The sequence below is a fragment of the Carex rostrata genome, chromosome 25, assembly GCF_964058835.1.
Source record: "Carex rostrata chromosome 25, lpCarRost1.2, whole genome shotgun sequence".
Taxonomy (NCBI): Eukaryota; Viridiplantae; Streptophyta; class Magnoliopsida; order Poales; family Cyperaceae; genus Carex; species Carex rostrata.
Window position 1 is genome coordinate 4,288,158 of NC_135942.1, and position 26,674 is coordinate 4,314,831.

The window sequence follows — 26,674 nt, forward strand, 5'->3', positions numbered from 1 at the left end:
CTTGAACCTAAATTTGCCTCTAATCTTAGCTATTAGATTCAATTTTTTTGCACTTGACAGCCACCGCCAAGTTTCTCAAAAAAAGATTCAAATTTTTCTGTTTCAACAAATATCGGTTTCAATGAATTGGAATCTTCGTTTGAAATCAATCTCATATCTTAGTGAGCATATCACACATTAAACTCTAAATCAAACGGTGTCATTTTTACTGTAAATGTAAATAGAAAGTCAAAGGTAAAACATCAAGAACATAGTTTTTGAAAAATGGGAAATAAAAAATAACATAACATAGTGAATGCAATAGATCGCTGCCGAAACAAAAAAAAAAGAAGAAGAAATGGCTGTTGTGACCTTGGCATCACTTGTTTGTTGTAACTAATAAAAAATAAAAATAAAAACACTTTAGCCTATCACATGGACCACATCTAACTAAACTTGGTGAGAAAACTTAGGATTTGAAAAGATGAAGAATATAAAAAACAACATTAATAATAAGTCGAAGGCAGACAAAAACCTTTCGAGCAACAGGAAGCTATCATAGTTGATTAATTTTTTATACATGAAGCTTCTCGGGTTTAGTTCGAATATAAAGTCTGGGTGGTGTAGTTGGTTATCACGTTAGTCTCACACACTAAAGGTCCCCGGTTCCAACCCGGGCTCAGACATCAATATTAAGTATATATTTTTTTGTCCATTATCGTTTAGTTTTACATCAATTTTGTAGAAGGTTTGTTGGAAGTTGGAACTTGCGAGAAGAAAAATTATAACAATGTACAATGCTGGTAACGATTATCACGCATTATCACGTTAGTTTTCTTCTCGCAAATCTCACACACTAAAGTTGCGAGAAGAAAAATTATAACAATGTACAATGCTGGTAACCAATCAAGGTTACTGAAAATAGGGGCAGTTCATTTGCATGTTGCAATTTTGTGAATCAACACGAGAAACAGGCAGATATATGATAAGTAATCATGTCAGTGATGAGAGATGGAAAGCTAGATTATTTCAGCCAGGTATGTAAGATGAAAAACTAATTAACGCCAGTACTAACGTTCAGAAGAGAAATTGAATTACTTGCACATATTTATTGCTTGTTTTGTTTAACATGAAGGCACACCAAAAAGATTATTTAAGAAGTTAGATTCTCCACCATATTTATTGCTTGTTTTGTTTAACATGAAGGCACACCAAAAAGATTATTTAAGAAGTTAGATTCTCCACCAACAGAATCAATTTAGGCTTCATTTTTTAAAGATCTTCAAAATTGATATTTTTCGCAAAAATATTATCAAATACTTGCTAAAACAATTAATTTGTGTTAAGTCCAGATGATACATCCATTTTAATATCTACAGAAAATGTTCTGTATCAGGAATTTTAACAACTTTGCATACAACTTATAATTTATCAATAAAATATAATATTAGGGCTTGACCCTGTCTTATTTAAACAAAAAAAAAAAAAAAAACCCTTTGCATATCCTTGCCATTACCATGACTGTTGTATCATAGAAATCAGAGGTCACTTTGCATATCAGCAATTTTAGGTTTCCAGTTTTTGGCTGCTCCACAAGAATGATACAAGGTAAAGGAAAAAACAAAGGAGTTCCCTAAGAAGCATTTTAACAAACAGTTTGCATGCATAACATAACGACCAGCTAATTTTTCAAGATCAGACTCAAAAAATGTTATCTTTCACTCAAATCTAAAAGCTCGTCACATATTATTTGACAAAATCATTTGAAAAATCCAACAAAGTAGCAAAAAAAAGTATGACAAATTCATTTCAACAAACATCTTCGGTGCACATGTGACGCTCAGCACCACCTCAAGCACTGTGGCAACTGCAGATGCTCTTAAGCCTATCAGCAGCAGAAACATTCACCGAATACTGGAGCAAGACAGAAAAAGAGATCAATACCACAGACCAAAACTGGTCATCATATATAGGTTTTGCGGTCGGATCAGGCCAGGTTGGGTTACTGGTATGCCATAATACCTAACTAACTACCGTCTTGACATAATTCGACAAATTAGAAAACATTACGGAGGAAGAATGGTTGAAAACCCATTTGACGGTTTTCTGAATTACCGGAAAATACTGTCCCAATCTGACCACACATCCGAGGGGGGGGAGAGAGAAGAAGAGAACCTTGGAAAGGACCCAGGTTGAATGGGAATAGGCGCGGTGGAGTAGATCGGGGAGGGAGGATGGATCGTCCAGTTCTCTGTAGTTGACGAAGTTCTCGCGCGCGTACTTCGAGTAGTAGGCTCTTGTGTCAGGCGGCAGCCGCCGGACCAGACGCAGCACTTCCATGTACGCTCTCAGCGCTCTCTCCATTCTCCTCCTCTCTTGTTAAGCGAGCGTTTATTTAGACTTTAGAGTTTAGAGCGATCGAAGTTTCGATATTAGTTAGCTTTGCACCTTTCACTGTCAACTCAAGGGCTGACGGCCCCAATCCTGCTGGGTCATACCGGATTTGGTAAGTTAAATTTTCTCTTCTTTTTGTATTTTGTCTGATTCATGAGTAGGGCCGCAAACGAATCGAACTTATCATAGTTTGAGTTTGAAATTGAATAAGATTCAAATCAAACTGGTTTGATTTGTTTCAAAAGAAATTAATTTTGAATTGAATTAATTGTGAACTATAAATTTTTTGAATCGAAATCAATCGAATTACGAATTATAAATTTTTTTAGCAGCCCTAGTTATACCGGTAGTTTATTCTTAGTTTTCTTCTCGTGAAACAAAATTCACACAGTTTCCTTTTACCTTTTACGAATTCACACTAATGGATTATGGGCCAGCTTAAAATTCTCTTACCTTTTACCTGCTTGATTGATTAAAATCACGGCATGAATCTAGTCAAATGAAACTTATTACATTGTTAATTTGTTACGCTGCTGAAACATTTTTCCATTATAAGTTACCATTATATTAACAATTTTGATCTCTGATATAAGTTTGGTTTCTGCATTATTAAAAAGTTAATGGTTGAATCCATTAGTTACATTATTTGAGATCCAAACATAAATAGTTCGCGAATCAATTTAGAACGAATTATATCCAGTTTAAATTTGATTTGAATAAGATTCGAACCGAACTGATTTGATTTGTTTCAAACAAACTAATTTCAAATCGAATTAATTACAAACTTTTTTCGAATCAAACTCAAATCGAATTACGAACTTTTTGTGCAGCCCTAGATTCATCTATGAAATAACAACTGGATACCGAAGCAAAATATACGCGTGAGCATGGGCGGAAGTAGTAACAGGGCAAGGAGCTAAGACTCCCTCTAAATTAAAAAATATATATTTTAATCTCTAAAACTTCAATATATTACTATTTACTAATCCTTTTTTTTATGAAAATTACATAATTTTTATTTATCCATCGTTTTCAATTTTAATTTTTTTATTCTGCCATTGAGGGAGAGGTATCTGATACATATTTTTATCTGTTCGGATTTTTCCATTGGCGCATTTGTAGCTCCTGTTTCCTTTTTATTTGTGCAATTTTAGTGACAAAAGGAAATAATGATCATGGTTGTCCATATTGTATGAAGAATGTGTACTGTGTCATGCTTGCTAAAGAAAACTTGGTAATTGTATTACCAAATTTTGCGAACTTAACAACGACTAGATTTTTTTTTAAATGTAAGTTCGTAGGTTAGAGGCCTGAAGAAATTATAATTTACCTTGTCTTAGTTTTTTATACTGAACTGAGCTTAACACTCTGTTTGGATGGAGAGGAGAGGGAGTAAGGGGAGGTAAAGAATAGAAGGGAATGAAATGGAATAGAAAGGAAGATTAACATATTTAATATCTTTGTGTTTGGATGATTAATGAGAAAAAATTAATTTAACTTTCATTTCCGTCTTATTTCTTGTTTAGTTGATTAAAATTTAGAAGGTTAATGAGAAATTCGGTGACTGTTGTAGGATTGTGACTAAAAACTGGTATGAGAATTATATATGTAAGGAGTTAGGCTACTATGACATTGGTGTTATTTGAAATTAAATAACACCAACTTTTAAACCCTTAGATCTGCCTTGAGATTCGTAATATCCGCTTTTACTGTTCAAGCACTTTATTTTGTACGAATCTCAAGGCAGATCTAAGGATTTAAAAGTTGGTGTTATTTAATTTCAAATAACACCAATGTCATAGTAGCCTAGCCCATATGTAAGATATAGAGTTGAGTATTTGTGTTATTTTTTTTTTAAATATTTGCAACAAAATTTATTTTCATCTATTACACTCCAAATTAGGAGGGAAACCAATTTTATTAATTATAATGATACAAGATTAAACCTTTCACCTCGTGTACCCTTTCACTTGAGTGAGTACTCGACAAATCTTGCAAACTTGTGGTACTTAATCAATAATATTATTTTTCTTTAATTTTTCATAACCTCAATTATATTTGCAAATTTTCCAACATGAAAATATTTAAATACCAAAAACATGCACTTGGAAAAGTAACGGACACCAATAGAAATAGGCAAACTTGTTCACCAGGAGTTCGTAGGTAAATCAGAAAACCATGGGCTAATTTTTTATTAAGAAAAAAATCTGAACTAATTAAGAGAAACAGCTTATTTAAGTCAATTACACTCAGAAAAATCTGAACTAGCTAGTTTTTGTTTATATATGAAAGAAATTCTGAAGCGGGGAAAATAAATTACTATCCAATTCTATATGAATATTAAACAAAAGCTTCAAACATAAGACCCTAATTAATGTTATTAGCAAAAAGGTGGAGATCTGAGTCCGATCATAGAACTGCCCAGTGAGCCATCCTTCAGCCAAAGCAACTATTATTGAACCTTCAGCACCTTCACTTACAGTTAGACTCCCGGTGTTGTAATTCAAGTCGGTCCTGACGTGACCTGGATGCACACAAGTAATAGTTACACTGGGATAACTCTTTGTAAGAACTCTTGTGTAGGCATATCTTCAACACGCAGTATAATTGAGCAACCTGTATCCATCTTTTTTCCTCCCATGTATTGTCTTTGACAGATTTCAGCAAAAATTTTGCAAGACCTTCGATCCTCTCCATTGTTAGGTTTGTCAATACCCATGAGTTCATTCCTGAGCTTGTCAACCATATTCTATAAATTACAGAGAGTAATTTATGTAATTGTGATGGTGGTGGTATTAATCATGATTATGAAAATAACACCACCACCAAAATAGTTCCAAAAGAAGGTGCATTAGAAATTTACATGTGCTAACATGTTTTCTTGTTGTGGAAGCTGTTAAAAAAATATTAAATAATTAATATCTATATACCCAGAGCCCAGAGGTGGAGGCAGTAATGTAGAATGGGGCTCAATTGACCTCCATTTTTTTTCAGAAACTAGTAATGAAGTAGACTTTTGTTCTATAATTTATAGTAAAATACTACATGTACAAGAAATTGACCCCCATATTTTTGTGAAATTGTATACTATCGACCCCCATTCTTTTTAAAAATTAATTTAGGGGATTTCTAGCATTTTAGAACTTTTTATAATAAAAAAAATCAAAAGCTCACATGTGATACTTATTATTTAATATTATCTTCTCTCTTTTACTCACCATTCTTGTTAAAAATATTTTTTTTGATCCCTATTCAAAATGTATATACCAGTAAAACCGACCTAAATAAAAAATGAATTCCCACTACAATGTCTGTTATTAATGTACCTTTTCATCGATTGGCTTTGAGAACTCATCAGATCCTAAAACTGCTGCATTGTTCACCAGTTAACACAATTTGTTAGTAAATGAACCGTATTTAATTTGTGCACACTTTTCAGGGTACATTAGTAAACAGGCATGTTCAGTTTACCATAATATCTAATTTTTAAAACTGGTTTTTGACAAAACCAACTAAAGATTCAATACTGGAACGATCAGTGACATCCAGCTGATGAAAGATTATATTCGTCAGACCATAATCTCTTGTAAGCTCCTTTACAGTCTCCTTGCCTCTCTTCTCATCTCTTGCTGTAAGAATAACATCTATTCCATTGGAAGCCAGTTTCTTGCATATTTCCAGTCCTATAACTTTGTCCCCTCCAGTTACCAAAGCAATCCTCAAACAAACGAAAAATAATACGATGAAGCAGTTACATACAAGTATTTTTTTCATAGAGAGATAGATGTAGAAAATGAATAATAATTGTGTACTTCTTGTTTGCTTCCATTTTATGCAATTCTTGCTCCCAAGTATGAAGCTTTGGATATGTTATTGGTACCCATATACTATGGTATTTATTTTATTTTTATTTTTATTTTTTTTGAAGCAAGGCAATAATTTGCCCGTTTCATATATTGAAACAAATATAATATTTACATGATACTAAATGTTAGATGCCTACGTAATGCATCCCAGGAAATCAAGAAAACAAAAACAGCTAGCAATTTTGGACCTCACTAAGAGGTGTACATAGATATAGTCCAAGATCAAAATACTCAAAAGCAAAGTTAAACTAGAAAGTAAACTAGATAATGTGCACACATGCACAGTCATAACAAAATAACAAAGAGGATCACTCATTCTCTTCTCCTGTCACCCAGTCCAGCAGAAGCACATCTTCAGGATCCAACACTTGAAGAGGAATAGCATCAATATCTTGTGGCAGCCACAGCAAGAATGGATTAGTGACACAAGGCGGAGGCTTTGCAAGAATGGATTCATTGGAATTTAGTGACACAAGGCGGAGGCTTCTGCGAGGTATCACCCCAAACGGAGCTGTTTGTTTCCTGCTTGAACCACCTTTGCGGCGTGGAGCAGGTGTGTCCTCAGTTTGGCCAGGCGTGTCAGAGAGAGTTAGAGAGTCAGAAACAGGGGTCGGTGGAGTGGGGGCGAGGTCTTTGAGAGTGGATGTAGCAGTAATCGGTCGGATCTTGCCCCAGGCTGACAGGTGGTCAATCATGGCAGCAAAAATATCCTTGGTAGCGCATTGCACGACCCCGTCATTGGTATGCACTAGCACTTGACGATTCGGCAAATGTTCAATGGTGACCCGATCCACCATTCCGCATTGAACCTCCATAAGTGTTGTACCATCTGCAGCTACCCATGTCGCCCAGTCGTCAGATACATGGGGAGTAACAGGGTCAGCAGTTTGAGATCCCTCCGGGATAGTGCGAATCGGGTCAGGAGAGACTGGAAGAGGATTAGGAGGGGTGTCAGTCACCCGAGATGAGCCAGCAGCCCTAGAACTCGGGTTGGGATTGGTCCAGTGGTGTATTTCACGTCCCTGTGCATCAAATTCGTATACAGAGTCAACAGAGTCTGTGTCATCAGTCTCTTGAACTGCTTTCCCTTTACCTTTCCTAGTCACCATGGGTGGAGCTGGAGCAGGGTCGCGACTCGGGGGTTCGTTGATTGAGACTCCTTTTTCTTTTGGAGGTGCCTTGTGAGGATCAGCGGTCGCTGATTTTGGAGGTGCTTGGTGAGGATCAGCAGTAGCTGTTTTTCGAATCCAGGCACCAGTCCCAGTTGTCATGTCCTGTTCGAGTTCAATAATCAGATCAAAGCGTGAGAGATAGCCTCCTGGGTCACAGTGGAGCACCCAGTGAGTAGCAGGGAGAAGCATGAGGTCACAAACTCCCAACCTAACTCTTGCAAAGCGTCTCTCAGATCGAAAAAATGTACCCGGATCCAATTCCAGGACAGTAGCACCGAAATCAGAAAATACTGTCTCAAATGCCTCCCACTGCCAGAATTTGCTCGGAAAACCCCTAATGCTCCCCCAGCAAGGGATCATCCGTAACAAGCCACATGGGGGATGGAGCTTCAAATACTATGGTATATATAGATTTAGGTGTTAGTTTGAGAGACCGGTTTAAGGGAATTTTCACCATACGGACGTTAAGATGGCAAGCAGAGGGGGGAGGGACCTTCGGTTACTAATATTCTCTGTTCCTTCTTTTGTCAATTGTAAGTTTTCTACGGTAATATCGAAAAACCTGTGTTTGTGCGGAGAAAAATCAACATAATTTAATCGCAGATTGCTTACAATATTTATTTTATTGGTTTTTAGTATGCCTTTGGTCACAGATAATAAGTAACAGATTGCACAAGGAGAATGGACACTCTCAGCACATGATTCCTGCAAAAAAAATCATAACCGTTACTATCGGCTAAGAGTCGGATCCGGCTAACATCACAGGAGTGATCCGTTATAACAGCACCGCAGATCAAATGGAAGTATTACTCATAACATATTTAGTAAGAATTAGCATTACTTGTATAGTTGTATTGTACTCCGTACCTCTGATCAATATTGCTTTTCATACTCTATTCTTGCACGTTAAAGTTAACGAATAACGAATATATAACCGATTATTGTAAATAAAAAATAATTTATATAACATAATCAAATAAAAATCAAACAAGTAAAAATTGTGCTGATCTATTCTATTTATGTACTTAATATCATAAATGTAAGAAAATGTTTCTATATTCGGTGCTTTCATTATGTAAAAATAATACCAATTACTAATTAAAAAGTACCATACAAAATATTACATAATTCAATCTTGCCAAGTGATAAACATTATACGATCAAACAAATGTATAAAATACTACCATTTGGGATTTTATATATATCAATTATCCTATAAAATAATATAACTCTTACATGTGCCTGATAAATTAATGAAAACAAAAATCCTTACCCATACCTGCCTTATTAAATACAATATAGACGGATAATTACGTAAATAGATTTTATTGACAACGCTAAAATCTCTCTCGCTCTCTCTGGCACACAAGTAGGCATAAGCACTCGTTCCTTTTACCTAAGATCAATTTTTTTGCCAACTTTGAAGCATCCAGTACAACCAGGAGATTACAACAAGGATATAAAACTGGCACTTTATAAAAATGAACTATTGATTAAGCATATAAATGAACTACAGAACTACTGATGGGGCTCAGCTCAAGCCTCCAATAAACGTTCTTTATCGTTTAAAACAGGTTTAGAACCTTCCCATAGCTCCTTTAGTTCATTCCTCAGCCATCCTAGAAACATCACCGGTCCCAATGTTGATGGCACCTGCAGTTATAAAATGTTACATGGGTTGCACTTTTGTCTGGTATGGCACTTCTGATGTTCTATATTGATGCTATATTGGAATGGGACCTTGTCTGGCCACCTCTGCTACTGTCTATCTAGCACAAGACCAGAAAAAGGCAGTACAGAAACCCGTAGTTTACAAGAGAAAAGTTCATAGAATAAAATATACCAAATAGAGAAGAGCAGGTTGAGGCGATTGGGAAAGAATCCCAGCAGCTAAAGCAGCAACCAAGCCAACTGCATACCCAGCTAGTGCATACCATACATACTTTCGACCATTGAAGGGAGCCGTGTCGTTGTCTTTATTTTTTCTGTGGTCAAAACAGAGAACAAATGCCAGAAGCATGGATGGAATAGCCTGCAATAAAATAAATAACCTTCAGAAAACTTCTATCTGTTTGATTGCTTATTTTTTCTCTCTTTTTTTTGTGCAAACAAGAACTTGTTTCTTATATGCAAATCAGAATAAAAAATTTCATATTTGCATGTGTAACCAACTTTTTTAAGATAATTTGCAAATAGCAGTTTTTTTTTTTTTTGTCATTCAAAGGCCCGTAGGCATAGTACAGAGAAGTTTCATCATACATTTTAGAAACACAACACTGCTAAACAGAGCCGGTAAGCTAATGAATAAAACATGGTAAAGTATGTCCAGTATAATCCCAACCATTTACCCTCCCTTTTTTCGCCAAGTTGTCAGCCATTTCGAATTGGCTTCTTTGCACATGAACACACACCAAAAATATAAGTGTTGCCTGAGGGCTTTAACTCAAAAATAAAATAAAAAATATAAGTGTTATTTGATAGAAAAGGTACATTCCATTAAAAACCAACAACTTTAGTGAGCTCCTTTTTGTTGTAAGCCCAAGTTGCATTACAAATCAAGCCTGCGGGGAGATGTTGTGCTTGAAGTTACAGATGAATTGGTTACTAAGAGATTTGGTTACACTACTATGAAATAGTCAAGAAAACTTTGATGCTCTCTTGCTTCACTCAAGCTGAGTACTGATGATTTTTATTGAGAATGATTGATATAGTATTCAGTGTAACATAAAGATGGTTAGGTGCCATTTGCAACTTCTACATATAAGGTCTGGCATTTCAAAATGTAAATAAACTGTCGAAAAGTAAAATTAAATCCTACGACATGCTTAAATTGCATCAAAATTATGACTCACTTGTCAATAATCAAAACTAAATCCGAGAAATTAAGAAGAAAGACCACTACTGTACCCCTGTCAAATCTGAATAATAAACTGCTGGTAAACTGTTGGCTATAAATGCACAAAAAAAAGACAATAATCAAGTCAGCTAATGTTAAACCTAAATTGAAAATAAACACACATAAGTGCTTGCACATACAAAACAAACTTACCATGTCACCAAGGCCGAGCATCATGTAATCGATAGCAGTACTCCCTGGTACAATACCACCAAGCAAATTCCTCGGAAAAACAAGCTTAACGGGCATCTCCAACTTCTTGGTAATCAGATTCAAACCCGGCAAGCTCAAGCTATTTGCAACTGTGTGAACTGGGTTTGATGCTTTCTGGGTTGCAACTGAAACCATAACATTCGCGCCGAAAAACATCTCCGAAAAGAAGACCCAAAATATGTCATACACAAATAAACACACCAGTAGCAAGGCACATATCTTTATGTTAGGCAGCCTAACATGACTAACAAAGGTTATACAAATACATATACCCAAAATGTTGTTTAGTACCCAGTGGCCTGATACCATCCAAGCCAAGACCATGCTAATTGAAAAGACTAGTAGTAACAATTGTGTACGGGTGAAGGATTTGGAACAGCATCTAAAGGCAAATTGGTCAGATAGGTTCAATCGAGTTTTCAATGAGGCAACATAAGGAGAGAGACAAAAAAACAGAGCGGACCCTGATGCGACAGCTGTAAAGGCGGTAACAAGCTGAGAAAAAGATGAGAAGAGGTAGAACATTAGCAAGAGGCTACATGAGCTGGCAAGTGGTATCATGAGAGCTTGTGACCGATCGAGGGTTATGGAGGCCTCTGAGAAGTCAAGGTTCCTCTCCATTTCTCGGCCGTGATCAAGGGCCCGTGCGGCAGAGGCATAGGTAACAAAAACAGCTGTTGACATGAGGGTTAGAGAGGCCGGCTCAAGGAGGTAACTCAGTTTCCATAGTGACTCCATGGCAATCAAGAACTGAGCGAGGGGGTGGCCAGCGGGGGCCCAGAACCCCCTATTCTATTCTGTGAAGTACCTTACTTAAAATTAGTACCTTCTACCATTGTTACCTTGCTACCATGGTTTCGAAAATCTATCCATCGGCAGTGCACGATCCGATCCGATTATTGGGCGATTTTCCAACCCGATTGGCCGTGTTTTGCACGATGCAAAGCTTGAATCGGAAGAGACTCACCGTCTGAGTAGCGCTGGCTCAAGCATAACTGATTGAGTCTTCAGATCTAATTTATTTACCAATTGCGGATATGATTGATGATCGGAATGAGAATTGGGGGTAGCTTGTTTGGTTAACTAGGAAGAAGAAGATGGGCCTGTCGGGTGTAATCCGATGGTTATGCAGACAGATATAATTTAATTGGGCCAATTTAGAGATTTGTTGGACCACTACTTTTTGGGCCTATCGCTAATTATTATAAATTGCAGAATTTTTTTTTAAAGTTGCAGAAATTAATTGAGAGAAAAGTATCAGATTTTGCTGGATGTGAAAAAAATATTTACATAAATTTACTATAAACCGTATTGTTGTAGGCTTGTAGTACAAAGAAATTACTTTATAATTAATAATGGACATTATAAAATTTGCTTAACTTATCAACTTTTAGTACTTTTATTTAATTGAGCTATTATTATTTTGAGCTTCTATTTATAATCTCATATTATTTGTAAATTATAGAGAATTTACATATTAATTGAGCAGACTTAGGATTGCAAGTTTCTAAAAATTTACATATAATCTTCACTTCTTTTACAAGTTTCTAAAAATATATGAAAGCTGATGAAGATGACTTCACTTTTTTTTAAGAAAAGAAAATACCGAAGGCCGCTCGTAGTTATAGCCCAACAAGACGAAGGTATCAAGATAAGTGGGCCGCCCGATAATTGGTAAAAATATCGACTACATTAAATGCCAATCTCTTTATTTCTTTTCTAGTTCTTCTATTCTCGATCTGTTAAAGCTGAGAAATGGAAGCGGGGAATACCGCAGCTGAGGTTGTGAAGAAACCTTCACCATGCGATGTAGAAGCATTGAAGAAATGCCTGGAGGAGAACAAAGGCGACTATATTAAATGCCAATCTCAGATCGAGGCCTTCAAGTCTTCCTGCTCTCTCAAGAAGCCTTCTCCAGTCACGGCTGGGTGACTGGGTCGCACTTACGCCGAGGCCTAGGGTTCAAAAGAGGAGAGAAAATTCCTTTTCACAATTTTTTATTCCTTTTAATATGCTGGCGTTTGTTTTGGCGATGTGATGAATTTCGAATTTTCTTCCAGCTTGGAGCACAAAGAAATAGTGTTTTTTTTTAATTTATTTTTATTGGAATTTGGGAAAGGAATTTTTTGTTTTGAAAGAAGGTACGCTCAGTCTCCGTTTCCATTGATAAAAAATAATTACAAAACAAAGGAAGAGATAACCTGTTCCTCCAGTGACGTATTGAATCAGCTTATGATCTGTAGCTTATAATACTTTGTTCATTCCTGCTTACTAGATTCTTTGCCTGTGCTGTTCAGACAGGAATCTGCTGAACTTCATGTGTTCTGTTAAGCATGTGCTCTACCGAATCTCGATAGTCTGAATTCTTTATGTGTGCTGTTAAGCATGTGTTCTACCGAAACTCGATAGTCTGAATTATTTTTAATCATGTTTTAACAAAAATACCATTGCTACCAGCAGCTAGTCGATAGGTTTGAACATACCATTGTCTTCTCCTTGAATCTGTAGGGTCTTGACTTGGTTGGTGTGCACATGATGTGGTCACCTCTGTATCAGATGCAAAGGAGTATATAATACTGAATTTCTGTTTGAGTATGCCTAGACCTCAGTTGCTATGCCAGAAAAATCTCCCTCCAAACCCATCTGTGAACCTTGTGAAGTAATTCGGAATCTTGTTTTCAAGTAGTATGTTGTCATCCAGTTCCTTCCATTTCTTCAGATATAAAATTCATGAATTATTTATATTACTGATCTCCTATAGGGAGAATTTGGCTCCTTGAAAGAAACACGATATTTTGCAAGCTATGTTATAATGGGAAAAGGGAGTATAATTAAATTTGCTTCCTTCTTATTTTTTTGTCTCTATGAGAACTATTAAGCATTATTGTTAATTCAAGCTGACTGCTGACCTCTCCTTTTTTTCATCTCTGATCCTGACTCTTGCTGTTTTGTTGATCATTTTTCATTCTCTCTGCCTACCCTTTTCATTAAATCATCTAAGTTTAATCTTAATTTTCTCCAGCGACTATCTATTACTGGGATGCTAAAAAATGTTCTGAACTTCACGTGCTTCAATTCTTAAAGCGTAGAGAAAATACCATATCTTTTTCTTTTTCAGATTGATTTTAGACTAAAATGAAGATTGAAAAGGTAACACACCAAAATCATCAGCGGAGAGAGCGGTCATTCCCTATCTTGATGCCTGTGAAACATGTACAAAATGTCTCAGTACTTTTGGAGGAAGCGGATTGCAGTTTCAATTGTCTTATTTGATTGTTTGAGCTTTATAGTTTTTGTAGTACAGCTTTTAAAACTGAATGGCCGAGATTACGGAAGTACAAATACATTGGAAAACAAGCTAATTTTATGAAATCAGTATGGAAGTAAATAAGCTAATTTAACTAAAAGGAAAAGGTCACTTGTCAATGATTATCTCAGTAATCTTGACAACATAAATTTAAAATATATATATAATTGAAAATTAGTAAAGAAATTTATAAGTATATTATTGGATGCATAGATAGCTTAACAATTAAATTTTATACAATTTAAGTATTGTTCGATGATTCATCAAGAATCGTCTTCCAACGAATGAAATTGCAATCCTTTGATTAGCGATGAAACATACACAACATTTCACCATATTTTATAAACATGATCTGTAAATAATATATTATAAATCATGCTTATAAAATTGAATTTTAAATTTATACTTTAATTTTGAAAATGATCAAAATTATTTTAATAAATAATTATCAAGTGATTCCCTCGTTAACTAATATATTCAGAAGTAATAAAAACAAACGAACTAATATTATTACAATACCGCTTTTTTTACTGAACTACCAACTCATTTTTACAATATAGTTCATTTTATATCCTGCCTGTTTAAATAAGATTCCTTATTAAGACTCGTTAAATTTTCTTTGACTTGGTACATATTTGGTACATTTTTTTTTTGGCATGGCCATAAGCAGCCTTACACAACTTCTAGCTCTACAATCATGAAAATAGCACCATAAGCTTGACATGACGACAGAAAAAAAACAAATAAGAAAGTTGACAAGACTGGTTCCACTACAAAAATTGGATTCACAAAATTGTCTAGTTCAATTATTACATTTTATTTTGTTCAAGCCGACGCAGATCATCATCAGACATCCACTGGATGCTTCAAGAGCATTTCACTCTTAAATGCCCCAATAATTAATTATCATGCACTTAAATTATTCCCTTCATTACTCGTCTGTGACGCATCCTTGTGACGCTGATTGCACACTCTTTATATACTGTGCAGATTAAATTCAGAAAAAAAAAACATATCAAGATTTAGAGCCAACATTACATCTTAATATAAAATCCCTTTGCGCCAGTATTGGAGCCATAATTTTCTGTTCTTGGTTTTAGTTGTCTTTTTACTTTAGTTCCTTGTTTTAGTTTTCAGCTGTGATACAAGGTGATATGGTATTGGTTGAACATTAACTTTGGCCTTGGTTGTTTGTTGGTGCCAGCAGGTTCTAACAGAGCGAACCATAGTAAATTTTGGATTGAGCTAAACCAGGTACCTTATAAAGAACACCTCGGTTGGCTTTGTAAGCTGGTGAGGTCCACCTTTTTCGTCTCTCTTCCAACTGCTCTTCAGTCAGATTAACATCTATTCTTTTCTTAGCAACATCTATGGTGATTTGATCACCTGTTTGTATTAAGCCAATAGGACCTCCTTCCTGCAAATTGAGATTTATAATTTTTGATAATCTGATTGGTCAATTTCAACTGAAAAAAATCAAAGGTAATTAAGATTGAACTATTGAAGACAAGTTATAACTACCTGTGCTTCAGGGCAAATGTGGCCAACAACAAATCCATGAGACCCACCAGAGAACCTACCATCAGTTAGCAATGCACATTCCTGCATCATCAAATCAAAACCACTCTATATAAAAATTTGAAGCAGAAAAGATAAACGCATGGAAATTCAACTTCACATATTGCAAAAGGGTTCAAATATGACCATCAACTGGAAACAAACTAAAATAATGAAAAAGATCACAACCAACCAATAACCACAAACACGAGCGCTCATTATGATGATGATGATGATGATGTTACAATAAAATCTAGCAAAGTTTCAGTAGCAACAAAAAGTGTAAAATACTAAATAATGTTAAAATACTAGTGGTGACAATGCTAAAAGTACCTTTCCAAGACCAGCACCCATTATGGCACTTGTAGGAGTCAACATTTCAGGCATGCCAGGCCCACCTTTAGGACCCTCCCCTCTAATAATTACCACTTTGCCCTTAATGCAAAATCAGAACATGTGATTAGCAAATGATAAAACAAAAGGCAGTATATGATAGTTCCAGAATCAAGCAGAGAATATGTACTGCTGCAACAAAGAATATTAAATACGTTTGTATAACAAAAAGTTCCTTTTCCCAATGAAGTATTTTGCATAAATCATCCGATATACGAAGATAGCACATAATATCTCCTGTGCACAAATCCCTTTAGCTTTTGGAAAATGCCAAAACTATCCCTTTCTTTCGTTCATTCAAAGGGTGATGGAATTTGCTGATACATTTGTCGGTACAAATGATGTTTCTATTCCCAGGATTAACAGACATTGCAAAATTTTGCAGTGAATGAAAACATAACTCTCTTGATTCCAGTACAGAAGACCAAATTCATAACATCAGAAGATACTTAAAAAGCATAGTGTTTTTATTTATTTCAATGGTCCCACCATCAATGATACCTTGAAATTCATGGGGTTTTCTGAGATTGCAGCAATCATAGTTTCCTCTCCTTCAAAAACAAGTGCTGGACCTGTCCAATTGATTTCCGAAAAAATTATAAATCTTAACATATGTAATATGAAAAGGTAATGTTATGCAATCAAGCAGAACAAGAAATATTATTATGTAAGCCCTACAAAAAACATAAATATATTTTCCACACCTGTTTTTCCCCTATATATAATATATTTTGAGTGAGGCTATGGTGCTATGCATATCGCACATTGGTCTGTACTTTGGATCAATATCTTCGTATTCAAAGTTCAAATAGTCAATCTGCACTGTTCAACATTCTTTCCATATAAATATACACTTGCAAACTAAAATTTACATATTTTTTAGATTTTTTTACTATTTTTTATATAGATAGAAAATCACAACTTTTGAATGGTCTAGAATTGTTAGATCAAGTGAATTTCTACTTATCTAGAAAAATAGTAAAAAAAATTCTAAAAATTCTAAAATTTGATCTACAAGTACATTTTCATATGATAATAATGTTGAACAGTTCAGATCGACTATTGGGACTTTGTAAACGTCCAAAGTACATACCAACGTGTGCTATGCATAGTACCATAGCCTCACTCATGTATCCCCCCAACCATTTCTCTCAAAATATAAAAAAAGAAGCGAGATATGCAGGGTGAAGGTATTTTTATTCTTCTTTAAAACAAGTACAGAGTATCGATGCGTTTGGATCATTGAAGGAATATTGTCAAGATAGTGTTATTCGGATTAGTGTGTGAGGATAGTGTGAGAAGAATGAAAACCGAATAGCATGAGAAGAGTGCTAATTTTGTGCTATTTGGAATAGTGCAAATGTTGTTGGATTGCATTCTTTAGAACAGTGCTAATCCACTATTCCCACAAATTGTACACTATTCCAAAGAGGAAAAAAGTGTTTAAATTGCATCCAAATAAGAACAACACTACTACTCCCAGATTAGTGCTATTCTCATGCATCCAAACATGCTCTATTAAATTCACTGATTTATAATAGAACATGATAGTTCAGTCACAAAGGGTTAACCGATAACCCTTTGCTAAGGTGCAGAAATAAATTATTTCTGCCAAGAATAAACAACTATTACCAGAGAAAAATAGCCCTTCTTTTCCAGTAATTTTAGCCACAGATCCGTCGGGTGCAACATTTCCGTAAAGTATCTGAATATGTCCTGTTTGTTTGATAGGATTCTCCAATGGTCGTATTATTTGCTGAAAAAAAACATCAAAATAACCTCAGAATTATATTAAAGGTATTTCAGGCTATAGCCTTCAAACATTTGCCAAATAGCTCTACCTGTCCTTCTTTCAGAGAAGGGACTAATTTTGCATTTTCAGCCAGAGTTTTTCCCGTAACTGTAATTGAAATACAACGATAGTTACAATTTTAAAAATTAAAAATGTTAGATAAATAACAAAAATATATGATTTCAGTTGTACCCTTTATTGCAGAACCTAAACAATATCAGGTAAAATTTTCAGACAATAAATATCTTGGTCCAGGGCCAAGCTAGAGGGGACAGAGGAGGGGGGGGGCAACCACTGGTAGTTCAACTCAATTATGTTTTAATGTTATTTCACAAGAACGTTTCAAATTAAAGCAAAAGCTATGTCAACATCTTGCATACATTGCTGTCATTTAAATATGGCCAAACTTTTCCCACCCCGTCTCATGGTAACTTTGTTGGCTCTTATGTAAGGAATCCTCCCTCAATGTTTTTCTCTTCATATGACATGAAAAGAGGACGGATGGTGTGAGAATGTTTTTGAAGAAAATTGGAAACGGTGATGAGTGATTTCTCCCATGTTTTCAAGGTCATTTGAGATGTTTCTAATTTAACAGGGATACACAACTGCAGCTAACATTTTGAGGCATTTCAAGTCGGGCATGCAATTTTCTTACAAAAGCAAACATATATGAAAAGTCACCAAAATCCTAAGCCCAACACCTACCGGTCATGCAATCGCCATCCAAGAGGTCATGCTCCAATAGGTAGCGAATAACAGCCGGTGTTCCCCCAATCTGCATTGCACCAAAAACTTCAAATTACAACAAGATAAAACACAGCAAATTTACTGTAAAAAGCAGTTTGAAGATTGAAAATTTCAAAAGGGGGCCTGCATATGATAGAACAGTTCAACAGCATTATTTTTGTGCTTTTACCATGTGCAAATCCTCCATGACATACTTGCCACTCGGCTTGAGATCAGCAAGGAACGGGACCTTATCACTGATCTTCTGAAAATCATCTAGTGTTAATTTCAAGCCCACAGATCTGAATAAACAAAGGCAATTGTTAAATGCAACCTAGGATTAACCAGATAATTTATCCGGAAGCTCAAGATGATAGAGCAAGGTAGTTTTATTATTATATTCTCTGATCACTCTCCCCATAATACCAACTGAAATAAACAGTGCACCCACACATCTACGCAAATTGGTAGGTAAAATTAGTTCAAACAAGCTGTATTTTCTTTTTCTAATCAATGAAAAGATTCGCTTCTCGTATGAAAAAGATGTTAATTATGATCAAAGTGATGCAATTGATGATATTATTTTGTATGAGACAATCTCCTTATACCGTAATCAGATTAAAAAAAGTGGTTTTATAATCTTAAAATGTTTACCGCATTTTTTAACCACAGGTCTAATTACCTAGCAATGGCAATCAAATGGAGCACAGCATTGGTGGACCCACCGAGAGCCATGACCATAACCATGGCATTTCGTAAGGATTTCTCAGTTATAATTTCTCTTGGCTTCAAATCCATCTTCAAGAGCTCTAGAAGGTACTTTCCAGCCAAGCGGCACTCATCTATCTTCAGTGAATCTTCAGCCGGCGTAGAAGAGCTTTTTATTTATCAAGGTAAAAGAAAACAAAAATAGAAACATAAATACCATGCAGTCATGAGGAAGAATAATTAAATACAGCCACACGAAACAAAAAATATGAGCTACATCCATCCAAAATGAGTAATATGACTGATCTTCTCCAGTACCTTATCTATCCCTAATATCACCCTAGTTTGAGAAGCAAATGAATGACAGGTAGGTTGAGCATCTTTCAAGAAATTTCTGTTTGGATATGCATGATTATTTTTGGCAGGGCTATGCTAATCTGAGCATTAGAATGGTCAGCATAAATTTGGGCTATCAACGCTTGATGTGTGCTCAAGTTGCGGTCACCAATTTTCATGGAAAATAACCCAAATAAGCAAGCTCATTTGCATAGGTGGGTGCTTGACTTCGTAGTGGCATCAACCAAGAGCATACAAATCAAAGAAAATTTTCACTAATTCTTTCAGCGGTCATACTCCCAAGTGGGGTAAAGGAGGTGAATGGGAAGGAGGGGAAGGGAGAGGAGAGAAAGAGGCACATTCATCTTGCTCCTGAGTTTTAATTCCCAAAGGTAAATGGAGGTGAATGAAGGCAAATAGGGAGAATCCCTCTATTCATTTCTTGTAGATTTGTTCCCTCCCAATTTGAAGGGTAAAAAACTGAACTCCTCATTCTTTCCTTCTCTTCCCTTCCCTTTCCTTTTCTTCCCAACTCAGTGGCTGAAAAAGTTTTTTAAAAGTACCTATAAGGGAGACTCATGCCCATGGTCTCAATAGCTGAAGCCATTGTGTTGGCAGTGTACATGCCACCGCATGCTCCAGCCCCAGGGCACGAATTACGAAGCACATTGACCCGTTGCTCGTCACTAATTGACCCACTAACATATTCTCCATAACACTGACAAAACAAATATCCACAAAAATAAAATTAACAAAAGAGTTCTTGATTGTATAAGGATGTCTATATTTAATGACTAAGATGATAGTTGTATTGAAGTTATGCTTATCAGTTAATTTATTTACATATGACAACCAATAGTATGCCAGTAATTATAAAGCTCTTCCAATAAATAGTATAATAACTTTATGACTGCCCTAAACATCAGAATAATACCAAGTACCCATTAAAAATCAGAAGTTTCTCAAATGCCATCCGTCTGAACATGGTATTCATAAGTACCCAAATAATCCCACATTTGCAACCTTACTGAAAAGGGAAGGGTGGTTTGGCAAACTTTCTTAGTCAATGGTTAAGAGGGGTATAGAAATTTCTAGTACTTTTGCATTGTATGCATGATATGTTCTGTGCAGGGAAATACATGATGATTTTTTTGTTCTTTTTGACAGTACTATCATGATATCATTGTAAGGTATACATGTACTCTAGTGAAACTGCCCTTCACTAAAATTAAGAAAACTAAGGAAACACTTACCTGGAAAGCAGAAACAATGTCGAAGGAATTGCCTTGGTGATGGCCAGGCTGCAAGATAACAAATGCTGTGAGTTAAAGTTCTTACAAAAAGAGAGAGCAGAAAACCAGATATAAACAAACAAAGTTTCTAAAACATATGGTAACACCTAATTTTCAAAAGGATCATTACTTGACCTTGATAGTTCCTCCATAGACCATAATACTTGGCCTGTTGAGCCGTCCCATTGCCATAATTGTACCAGGCATCTGAAAATAAGAAACAAACACTCCTTATATTGAGACAAATTAATTTAACTCTTGCAGAGAAGGTTTGGGTCATGTCAAATTAATCAATGTCAGCATAATAGCAACTAGCAACCTACTCCCGACTAATATTCGATTGTTAAAGATATATTCAAGCGAGTAAGATTACTAATTAATTAAGTAATTTTTATAGTAACAACATTGACCCAATTAATTAATTTAACTTTGGCCTGTAAAGATGAAAAAGAGAGGCTACTAGGGATAAGGAACAATGGTTAGTAGCTCCATGCTAATAAAAAATGTGGGAGTGCTATAATCACAAACAATTAACTTTCTGGTGAAAATGTACCACATTACAAAGCAGAAGCTGCAGCCAATAAAGACACCTTAGCAATAGCAAAAGGAAATAGCATTCAAAACACGGTCAATAAAGACACCTTCACGCCTTTGGCGTTATATTATACAATTAACCAATTCTTAGAGTAACTACCAAAAAGACAAAAGCTTACATTTTTATCGCAACCAGGAATTGAAATGTTAGCATCGTACCACTGTGCAGCCATGACAGTCTCGATACTATCAGCAATCAAATCTCTCGATTGCAAGCTATAGCACATGCCCCTCGTACCCATAGAAATCGCATCGCTAACCCCTATGGTGTTAAACCTAAATCCAACCATTCCAGCCTCAATCACCCCTTCCCGTACCGCCTCAGAAAGCCTCAGTAAGTGCATGTTGCAAGTGTTTCCTTCGTACCAGACAGAGGAAATCCCCACTTGGGGCTTGCGCAGGTCTTCATCAGAGAGACCTACTCCGTACAGAACAGCCTGGGATGCACCTTGGGATTTGGGCTCGGTGATCCGCGAACTATAGCGGTTCAGCTTGGGAGGAGCGGCTACAGGAGGGGAGGTGGTTGTGGCGCGAACTGAGGAGATGCGGCGCCGGCGGCGGTGCTGGTGGAAGGCGGGGGCGTGTGTGGATTTAAGCGCCAAAGATTGCATTGTTCTTTTCTTTTCCCTCCTATCTCCTGAGGTTTCTATCCGGAGAGTGTTCACGGGATGGGGAGAGAGACTGGACAAGGGTTTAGTGGGCTTTTACACTCGATTAGGGTTTAGGATTTGATTTTTCTTTTAAACCTCGGCAGCGGCAGCAAGCGGTGTCCGGATCCCCTGTAAATCAATTTGTTTTGGATCGGGACCGTTCGATTTGAATCTGTTGTTTGGGATCGTTTTGAAATTTGAATCGGTCGTTCAGAATGTGTGTGGTTTACTTGAGGATGGATTGTCGCAAATTCAAATCAAACAGTTCCAATCTAAAACTCAAAAATTGAATTACTTCATTGGATCTGAATTCCAACAAGTGTGGGTTTATGATTGTTTCTCATGCTATTGATGATTAATCTAGGAGTGAAAACAGTATGAATAATATTTGATCTGTATTTGATTCGTATTTTTGTTTTTTTTTGCTCTAAAGCCCGTATTCGTATTTTTGTTTTTTTTTGCTCTAAAGCCCGTAGGCATACTTTGTTGATCAAAAAAGCTATTACATATAATGCAACATTTTGTTGTCAGTGATCCAGCCCTTTTCTCTATTTAATCTAAAATTTAAACTGCTAGATAGAAAATAGGGTATGTATACCCAGTGTATCTCCAACCATTCAATCTACCTTGCTTTGCTAGATGACCAGCCAAAACAATTTGGCTTCTTGGCACATAGCGACACTCAAACTTTCTTTGCACCTTGAGGATTCTCCAGATATCAAAAATTGTGGCAAAAGGTCTCCAATCTGTATCTATTGGCGGAGCCAGTCAGGTACATGTCTCAACTAAAACTTGATAACTGACGTCTAAACTTAGGGGTGCACAGAAAAACTCACGACTCATAACTCGTTCAGAATCAATTCAAATTTGACTCGCCAATAACTCAAATTGAAACTGAAAACTGACTTGAGTTCATTAACTCGATTGTCTCACGAGTTGAATCCAAGAAACGCTGCCTTCCTGTTGTTAGAACAAAGGCTAATCATCCTTTGAGCTAGACAGGCCCATATGCGGGTCCTTTTAAATGGATTCCTATCCTCTCCAATAAGTGACGCAGTTGGATGTAGCGACATTCGTCCGATTCTCCATCATCGGCCTTAACGATTGCAAATAGGCTAGAAACGGACAGTTTTGATGTAGTTGGATCTAAAGGTGTTTATTGGATCCAGTTTAGTCGGTTTTGAACTAAACTGAATTAGTTTGGATTAAATTGTTCAGTTTTTTTTTATTTTTTTAAGATCGAATTATAACTTCGATTCGGTTCGGTTTGAAAATTTTCAAAATCAAAATAACCGAAATGATCAAATTTTTATATATTATGAATTTGGTATAGACTACTCCGATTTATTTCTTAATATCCCGATTTATTTCTTAAGCAATTGCTTTAAATATTTTAATTTATTTGTTAATATTCCGATTTATTTCTTAATATATTTCAATTTATTATAAATCAATTGCTTTAAATAAAAAAGTCAATATATTTAATTTGAACCAAACAAACTGAAATAAAACTTTAATTTGGTTCGGTTCGATTGCAATGCTAAATCAATTCGGTTCAATTCTATTTTTGAAACCGAATTATAACTTTAGTTTACCTATCAACCAAACCAAACCAAACCAAACCGATGAACACGTCTAGTTGGAACTGTAGCTGGAAATTACTGTCCATTCCCTCCAAACCTGCATTGGGAGTTGGGATCTGAATCCCCTCCTCTAACCGACTAAGGTGGATGCAATACTAGCCGTAGGATGTTTCATTGTCGTCTTTAAATTCCAACAATCAGAATCAGACGGTTGAGATGCAGTACACTCTTTACAGTATAATATGGGGTCTGGATCTCGTTTTATTTTATTTGTCTGAAATAGTACGACTCATTCAGCTGGTCGCTGGATTCGATCAAGAGCTGGTTAATGGGTTTTGAACTTTTGAATGGAAGGCTTGACGAGTTTGTGCTTTGAACCGCCAAGCCCATCGCTGATCCCTGTTTCAGCCTGAAAAAGTATAAAAATTCAAAGTCACATTAAAGTGAGAGGTTGAATGTGAGGAATTTTTTTATAACCATAATTAGAAAAAAGTTTTTTATAAAATTAACATGATTATTTTTTTTTTACAAAAACTATAAGAACCGAAATATCATTTCGGTCTGAATTTTTTTTTTTTATTGGTAATTCGGTCCCATGTATTTTTACAATTTTTTAACACATTTTTTTCTTCGAAATATGTGAAAACAGCAGGGATTGAAATAACAATTCAGTCAAAAAAAAAAGTGATCGAAATGACATTTCAGTTCTTATGATTTTTGTAAAAAAAAAAGTAATCATGTTAGTTTCATAAAATTTTTTTTTCTTATTATGGTTTATAAAAAGAATCGCACGAGTCTTTCGAATGTTTATTCATTTTTTTAGTTTAGTGCAATCTTGATATTTATTCTTGTATTTAAAAGGGTGTCTAATTACGAGTAGAACTTGGGTATTCCTAACTTCATCGAATTCTTTGTGGATTTAACTTTAAAACATATCGAATTGACTTCAAACGACGGATTCAAACTATTAAAATCTTTCTATTTTATAAGTGATGCGTCTACATGCGAAAATTTAAAATTTAAAATTATTTTGGTACAGAATCGAGTGGTCAAAAGGTGTTCAAAAAATTAATGCATTAAAATTAATTTATAGTTTTTTTTTAATTTTGACCACTAGACTTCATACTAAATTATATCGAAAGTTTAAAATTTTCACATGTAGATGCATCATTCGTAAGGTAGAAAGATTTTAATGGTTTGGATTCACCGTTTGAAGCCAATTTGATAGATTTTAAAGTTGAATTTACAGAGAATTTGGTGAACTTAGAAACACCCTAGTTCTACTCGTCTAATTAGTCCGATTCAGTTTTAATTAAATTTTTTATTCGGTTTGTATAAATATAAACCCAACCAATCAAATAATTTGATCAATCAAAGTATAAATCAAATCAAACGCATCAAATTTTATAACCAAATTACTATAAAATTCTAAGTGAGCTTATAATACGAGCATTAACTTGATAATTTGTGTATTTATATGCGTATATTACGGCATTAATGTGATATATTAATGATATTACTAGTTTATTTGATTAATCGATTTTTAATTGTCAAAATGAACCGTATTGAAAGTCGAACTATTATAAATTTTAACCGAACTAAACTACATCAATCGAGCAACCAAATCGTTTTTTCCAAAATATATTGGGTAAATTTCGTTGTAGGTCACTAAACTTTGTTATTTGTCACGAATTGGTCACTCAAGTTTGATTTGTCTATTTTGAGTCACTCAACTTTGTTATCTGTCCCAATCAAGTCCTTCTATTTTTTTCCATCCAAAATTTTAACGGAATATACTAATTCCGTTAGTATTTTGGATGGAATATGCTCATTCCATTAATATTTTGGATGTAATAAGTATATTTCGTTAATTTTTTTGACGGAATAGGAATATTCCGTTAAAATTTTGGATGGAAAAGTGCAGAGGGACTTGATTGGGACAAATAACAAAGTTGAGTGACTCAAAATAGACAAATCAAACTTGAGTGACCAATTCGTGACAAATAACAAAGTTCAGTGACTTACAGCGAAATTTACCCAAATATATTTTATTTGATTAAAAGTTTAGGTTATTAGAAACTGTAGAACTATAATTCCAAAAATAGTTATGGTGAAATATAAACTAGAATTCCGAAACAATCCTGGCATAAAATACTTGTTTTGTTATATAAAAATATACATATTATCCGCATCTAAGCTAAGTGTAAAAATATATTAAACACATTGGTAAATAGCATTCCTTATGTTGATTTAGTTGTTATAAATATGCATTCTTTATGTGTTTAAATAATATCATTGATTTCTTGAGTTTTCCGAAAATTACCGTTTAACATTTAAATCCAAAAATATTATTGTTAAGATTAAAAAGAGAGTTAAATAGACAAAAGAAATTCCACAGAAAAGGCTGACCATTTAATTCGTAAATACTTCATTCGAACCCAAATGAAGGTGCACCTTCTTTATTCCGATTGGTTTGAATTCCTGGGAAATAAATCTGTTGTGAATAACATAAACATGTTATTTCGATTTCAAATATTTAAACTTTTATCATGCACAAATTTCAGCAAAGTTTTTTTATGCACAAATTTCAGCAAAAAATAACAGGTTCCGAGAATAACAGCAGATTTATTTCCGAATTCCTCACTTGATAGCATAGTGACAATATACTTGTTTAATTCACGTGTTAAAAGTTTTTTTGACGTTTCTGAACTGAACTCCGTATAAAACACAAAAAAACGTAAATAAAATGCAAGCCACAAATTATTCGTGAGAAAAACGCGAATCATTTTTTAGATTTATTTTTTATTTCTTTATTGTACCAAATAATTTCCGAATTATACTTGAATTACGAATTTTTAATCCTGCTGAACTGAACCCGAACTATTCATTTGTCATTATACTTGATAGATTTTTATTTTGGTTTGGAAAGAAACAATATGTACTTATTTATGGAATATAAAATTCACATTTAATCTAAGTCAAAATGTGTCGGATTATATATAGGTCATTGTCATGTCAAAGACTAGGAGTCTTGAACAGGAAGGAGAGGATGAGGGTGCTGCTGCCAGTGAAAGTCAGTTAGGTGCACTGGAGAGAATCAAGAGGCAGCGCCGGCAATAACTTGGATGTGAAAAGGAAAAAGAGAATTTGCCATGTTGTCTGCCTGTGGAAGTAGTTTATGCTATAGATGTAGTACCATTTTTCTACTAGAACTCG

The 26,674-nt window shown here is 35.1% G+C and overlaps 3 protein-coding genes and 1 non-coding gene across 9 annotated transcripts; 1 reads left to right on the forward strand and 3 right to left on the reverse strand.

Annotated features, from left to right (window-relative positions):
• The first annotated feature begins 591 nt into the window (after positions 1–591).
• On the forward strand, positions 592–665 carry TRNAV-CAC (transfer RNA valine (anticodon CAC)). Its single transcript has one exon. It is a non-coding gene; the product is annotated as a tRNA-Val (tRNA).
• Positions 666–1,723: 1,058 nt separating this feature from the next.
• On the reverse strand, positions 1,724–2,418 carry LOC144543676 (complex 1 protein, LYR family protein). The gene is made up of 3 exons (XM_078292029.1): positions 2,393–2,418; positions 2,155–2,361; positions 1,724–1,893 (listed from the first exon to the last, which is right to left on the reverse strand). The coding sequence occupies exons 2-3, from the start codon at positions 2,341–2,343 to the stop codon at positions 1,831–1,833; spliced, it is 252 nt and encodes an 83-aa protein (XP_078148155.1). The 5' UTR covers positions 2,344–2,361; positions 2,393–2,418; the 3' UTR covers positions 1,724–1,830.
• Positions 2,419–8,801: 6,383 nt separating this feature from the next.
• On the reverse strand, positions 8,802–11,572 carry SPPL1 (SIGNAL PEPTIDE PEPTIDASE-LIKE 1). The gene is made up of 3 exons (XM_078326570.1): positions 10,461–11,572; positions 9,255–9,443; positions 8,802–9,064 (listed from the first exon to the last, which is right to left on the reverse strand). The coding sequence occupies exons 1-3, from the start codon at positions 11,256–11,258 to the stop codon at positions 8,948–8,950; spliced, it is 1,104 nt and encodes a 367-aa protein (XP_078182696.1). The 5' UTR covers positions 11,259–11,572; the 3' UTR covers positions 8,802–8,947.
• Positions 11,573–14,571: 2,999 nt separating this feature from the next.
• LOC144576258 (dehydratase family) lies at positions 14,572–21,916 on the reverse strand. 6 transcript variants are annotated; one of them, XR_013518623.1, is made up of 14 exons: positions 21,345–21,916; positions 20,767–20,838; positions 20,593–20,640; positions 19,903–20,057; positions 18,978–19,172; positions 18,486–18,597; positions 18,275–18,344; positions 17,619–17,677; positions 17,410–17,533; positions 16,279–16,349; positions 15,718–15,819; positions 15,408–15,429; positions 15,086–15,244; positions 14,572–14,800 (listed from the first exon to the last, which is right to left on the reverse strand). XR_013518623.1 is itself a non-coding variant. In XM_078326573.1 (14 exons), exons 1-14 carry the CDS (start codon positions 21,834–21,836, stop codon positions 14,759–14,761), a joined length of 1,782 nt encoding a protein of 593 aa, XP_078182699.1. In that variant the 5' UTR covers positions 21,837–21,916; the 3' UTR covers positions 14,572–14,758. The 6 variants fall into 6 exon arrangements, 3 of the variants coding, with proteins under 3 accessions (XP_078182699.1, XP_078182698.1, XP_078182700.1); XR_013518622.1 differs by having other exon boundaries at positions 14,572–14,809; XR_013518621.1 differs by having other exon boundaries at positions 14,572–14,809; positions 15,086–15,240; positions 15,346–15,429.
• Between the last annotated feature and the right edge of the window lie 4,758 nt (positions 21,917–26,674).

Bases quoted from the DNA above. Each gene is read 5' to 3' on its own strand.
- SPPL1 (XM_078326570.1), bottom strand. From the start codon at position 11,258: ATGGAGTCACTATGGAAACTGAGTTACCTCCTTGAGCCGGCCTCTCTA. The intron at 9,444-10,460 runs GTAAGTTTGTTT...ATTTTATTGCAG, and splicing joins TGCTCGGCCTTGGTGACATG to GCTATTCCATCCATGCTTCT. The intron at 9,065-9,254 runs GTATATTTTATT...TTATAACTGCAG, and splicing joins AACCTGCTCTTCTCTATTTG to GTGCCATCAACATTGGGACC.
- LOC144576258 (XM_078326572.1), bottom strand. From the start codon at position 21,836: ATGCAATCTTTGGCGCTTAAATCCACACACGCCCCCGCCTTCCACCAG. The intron at 20,641-20,766 runs GTCAAGTAATGA...GTTATCTTGCAG, and splicing joins TCTATGGAGGAACTATCAAG to CCTGGCCATCACCAAGGCAA. The intron at 17,678-18,274 runs GTAGGTGTTGGG...TTTCAATTACAG, and splicing joins GGATGGCGATTGCATGACCG to TTACGGGAAAAACTCTGGCT.
- LOC144543676 (XM_078292029.1), bottom strand. From the start codon at position 2,343: ATGGAGAGAGCGCTGAGAGCGTACATGGAAGTGCTGCGTCTGGTCCGG. The intron at 1,894-2,154 runs GTTCTCTTCTTC...GTCTTGCTCCAG, and splicing joins CAACCTGGGTCCTTTCCAAG to TATTCGGTGAATGTTTCTGC.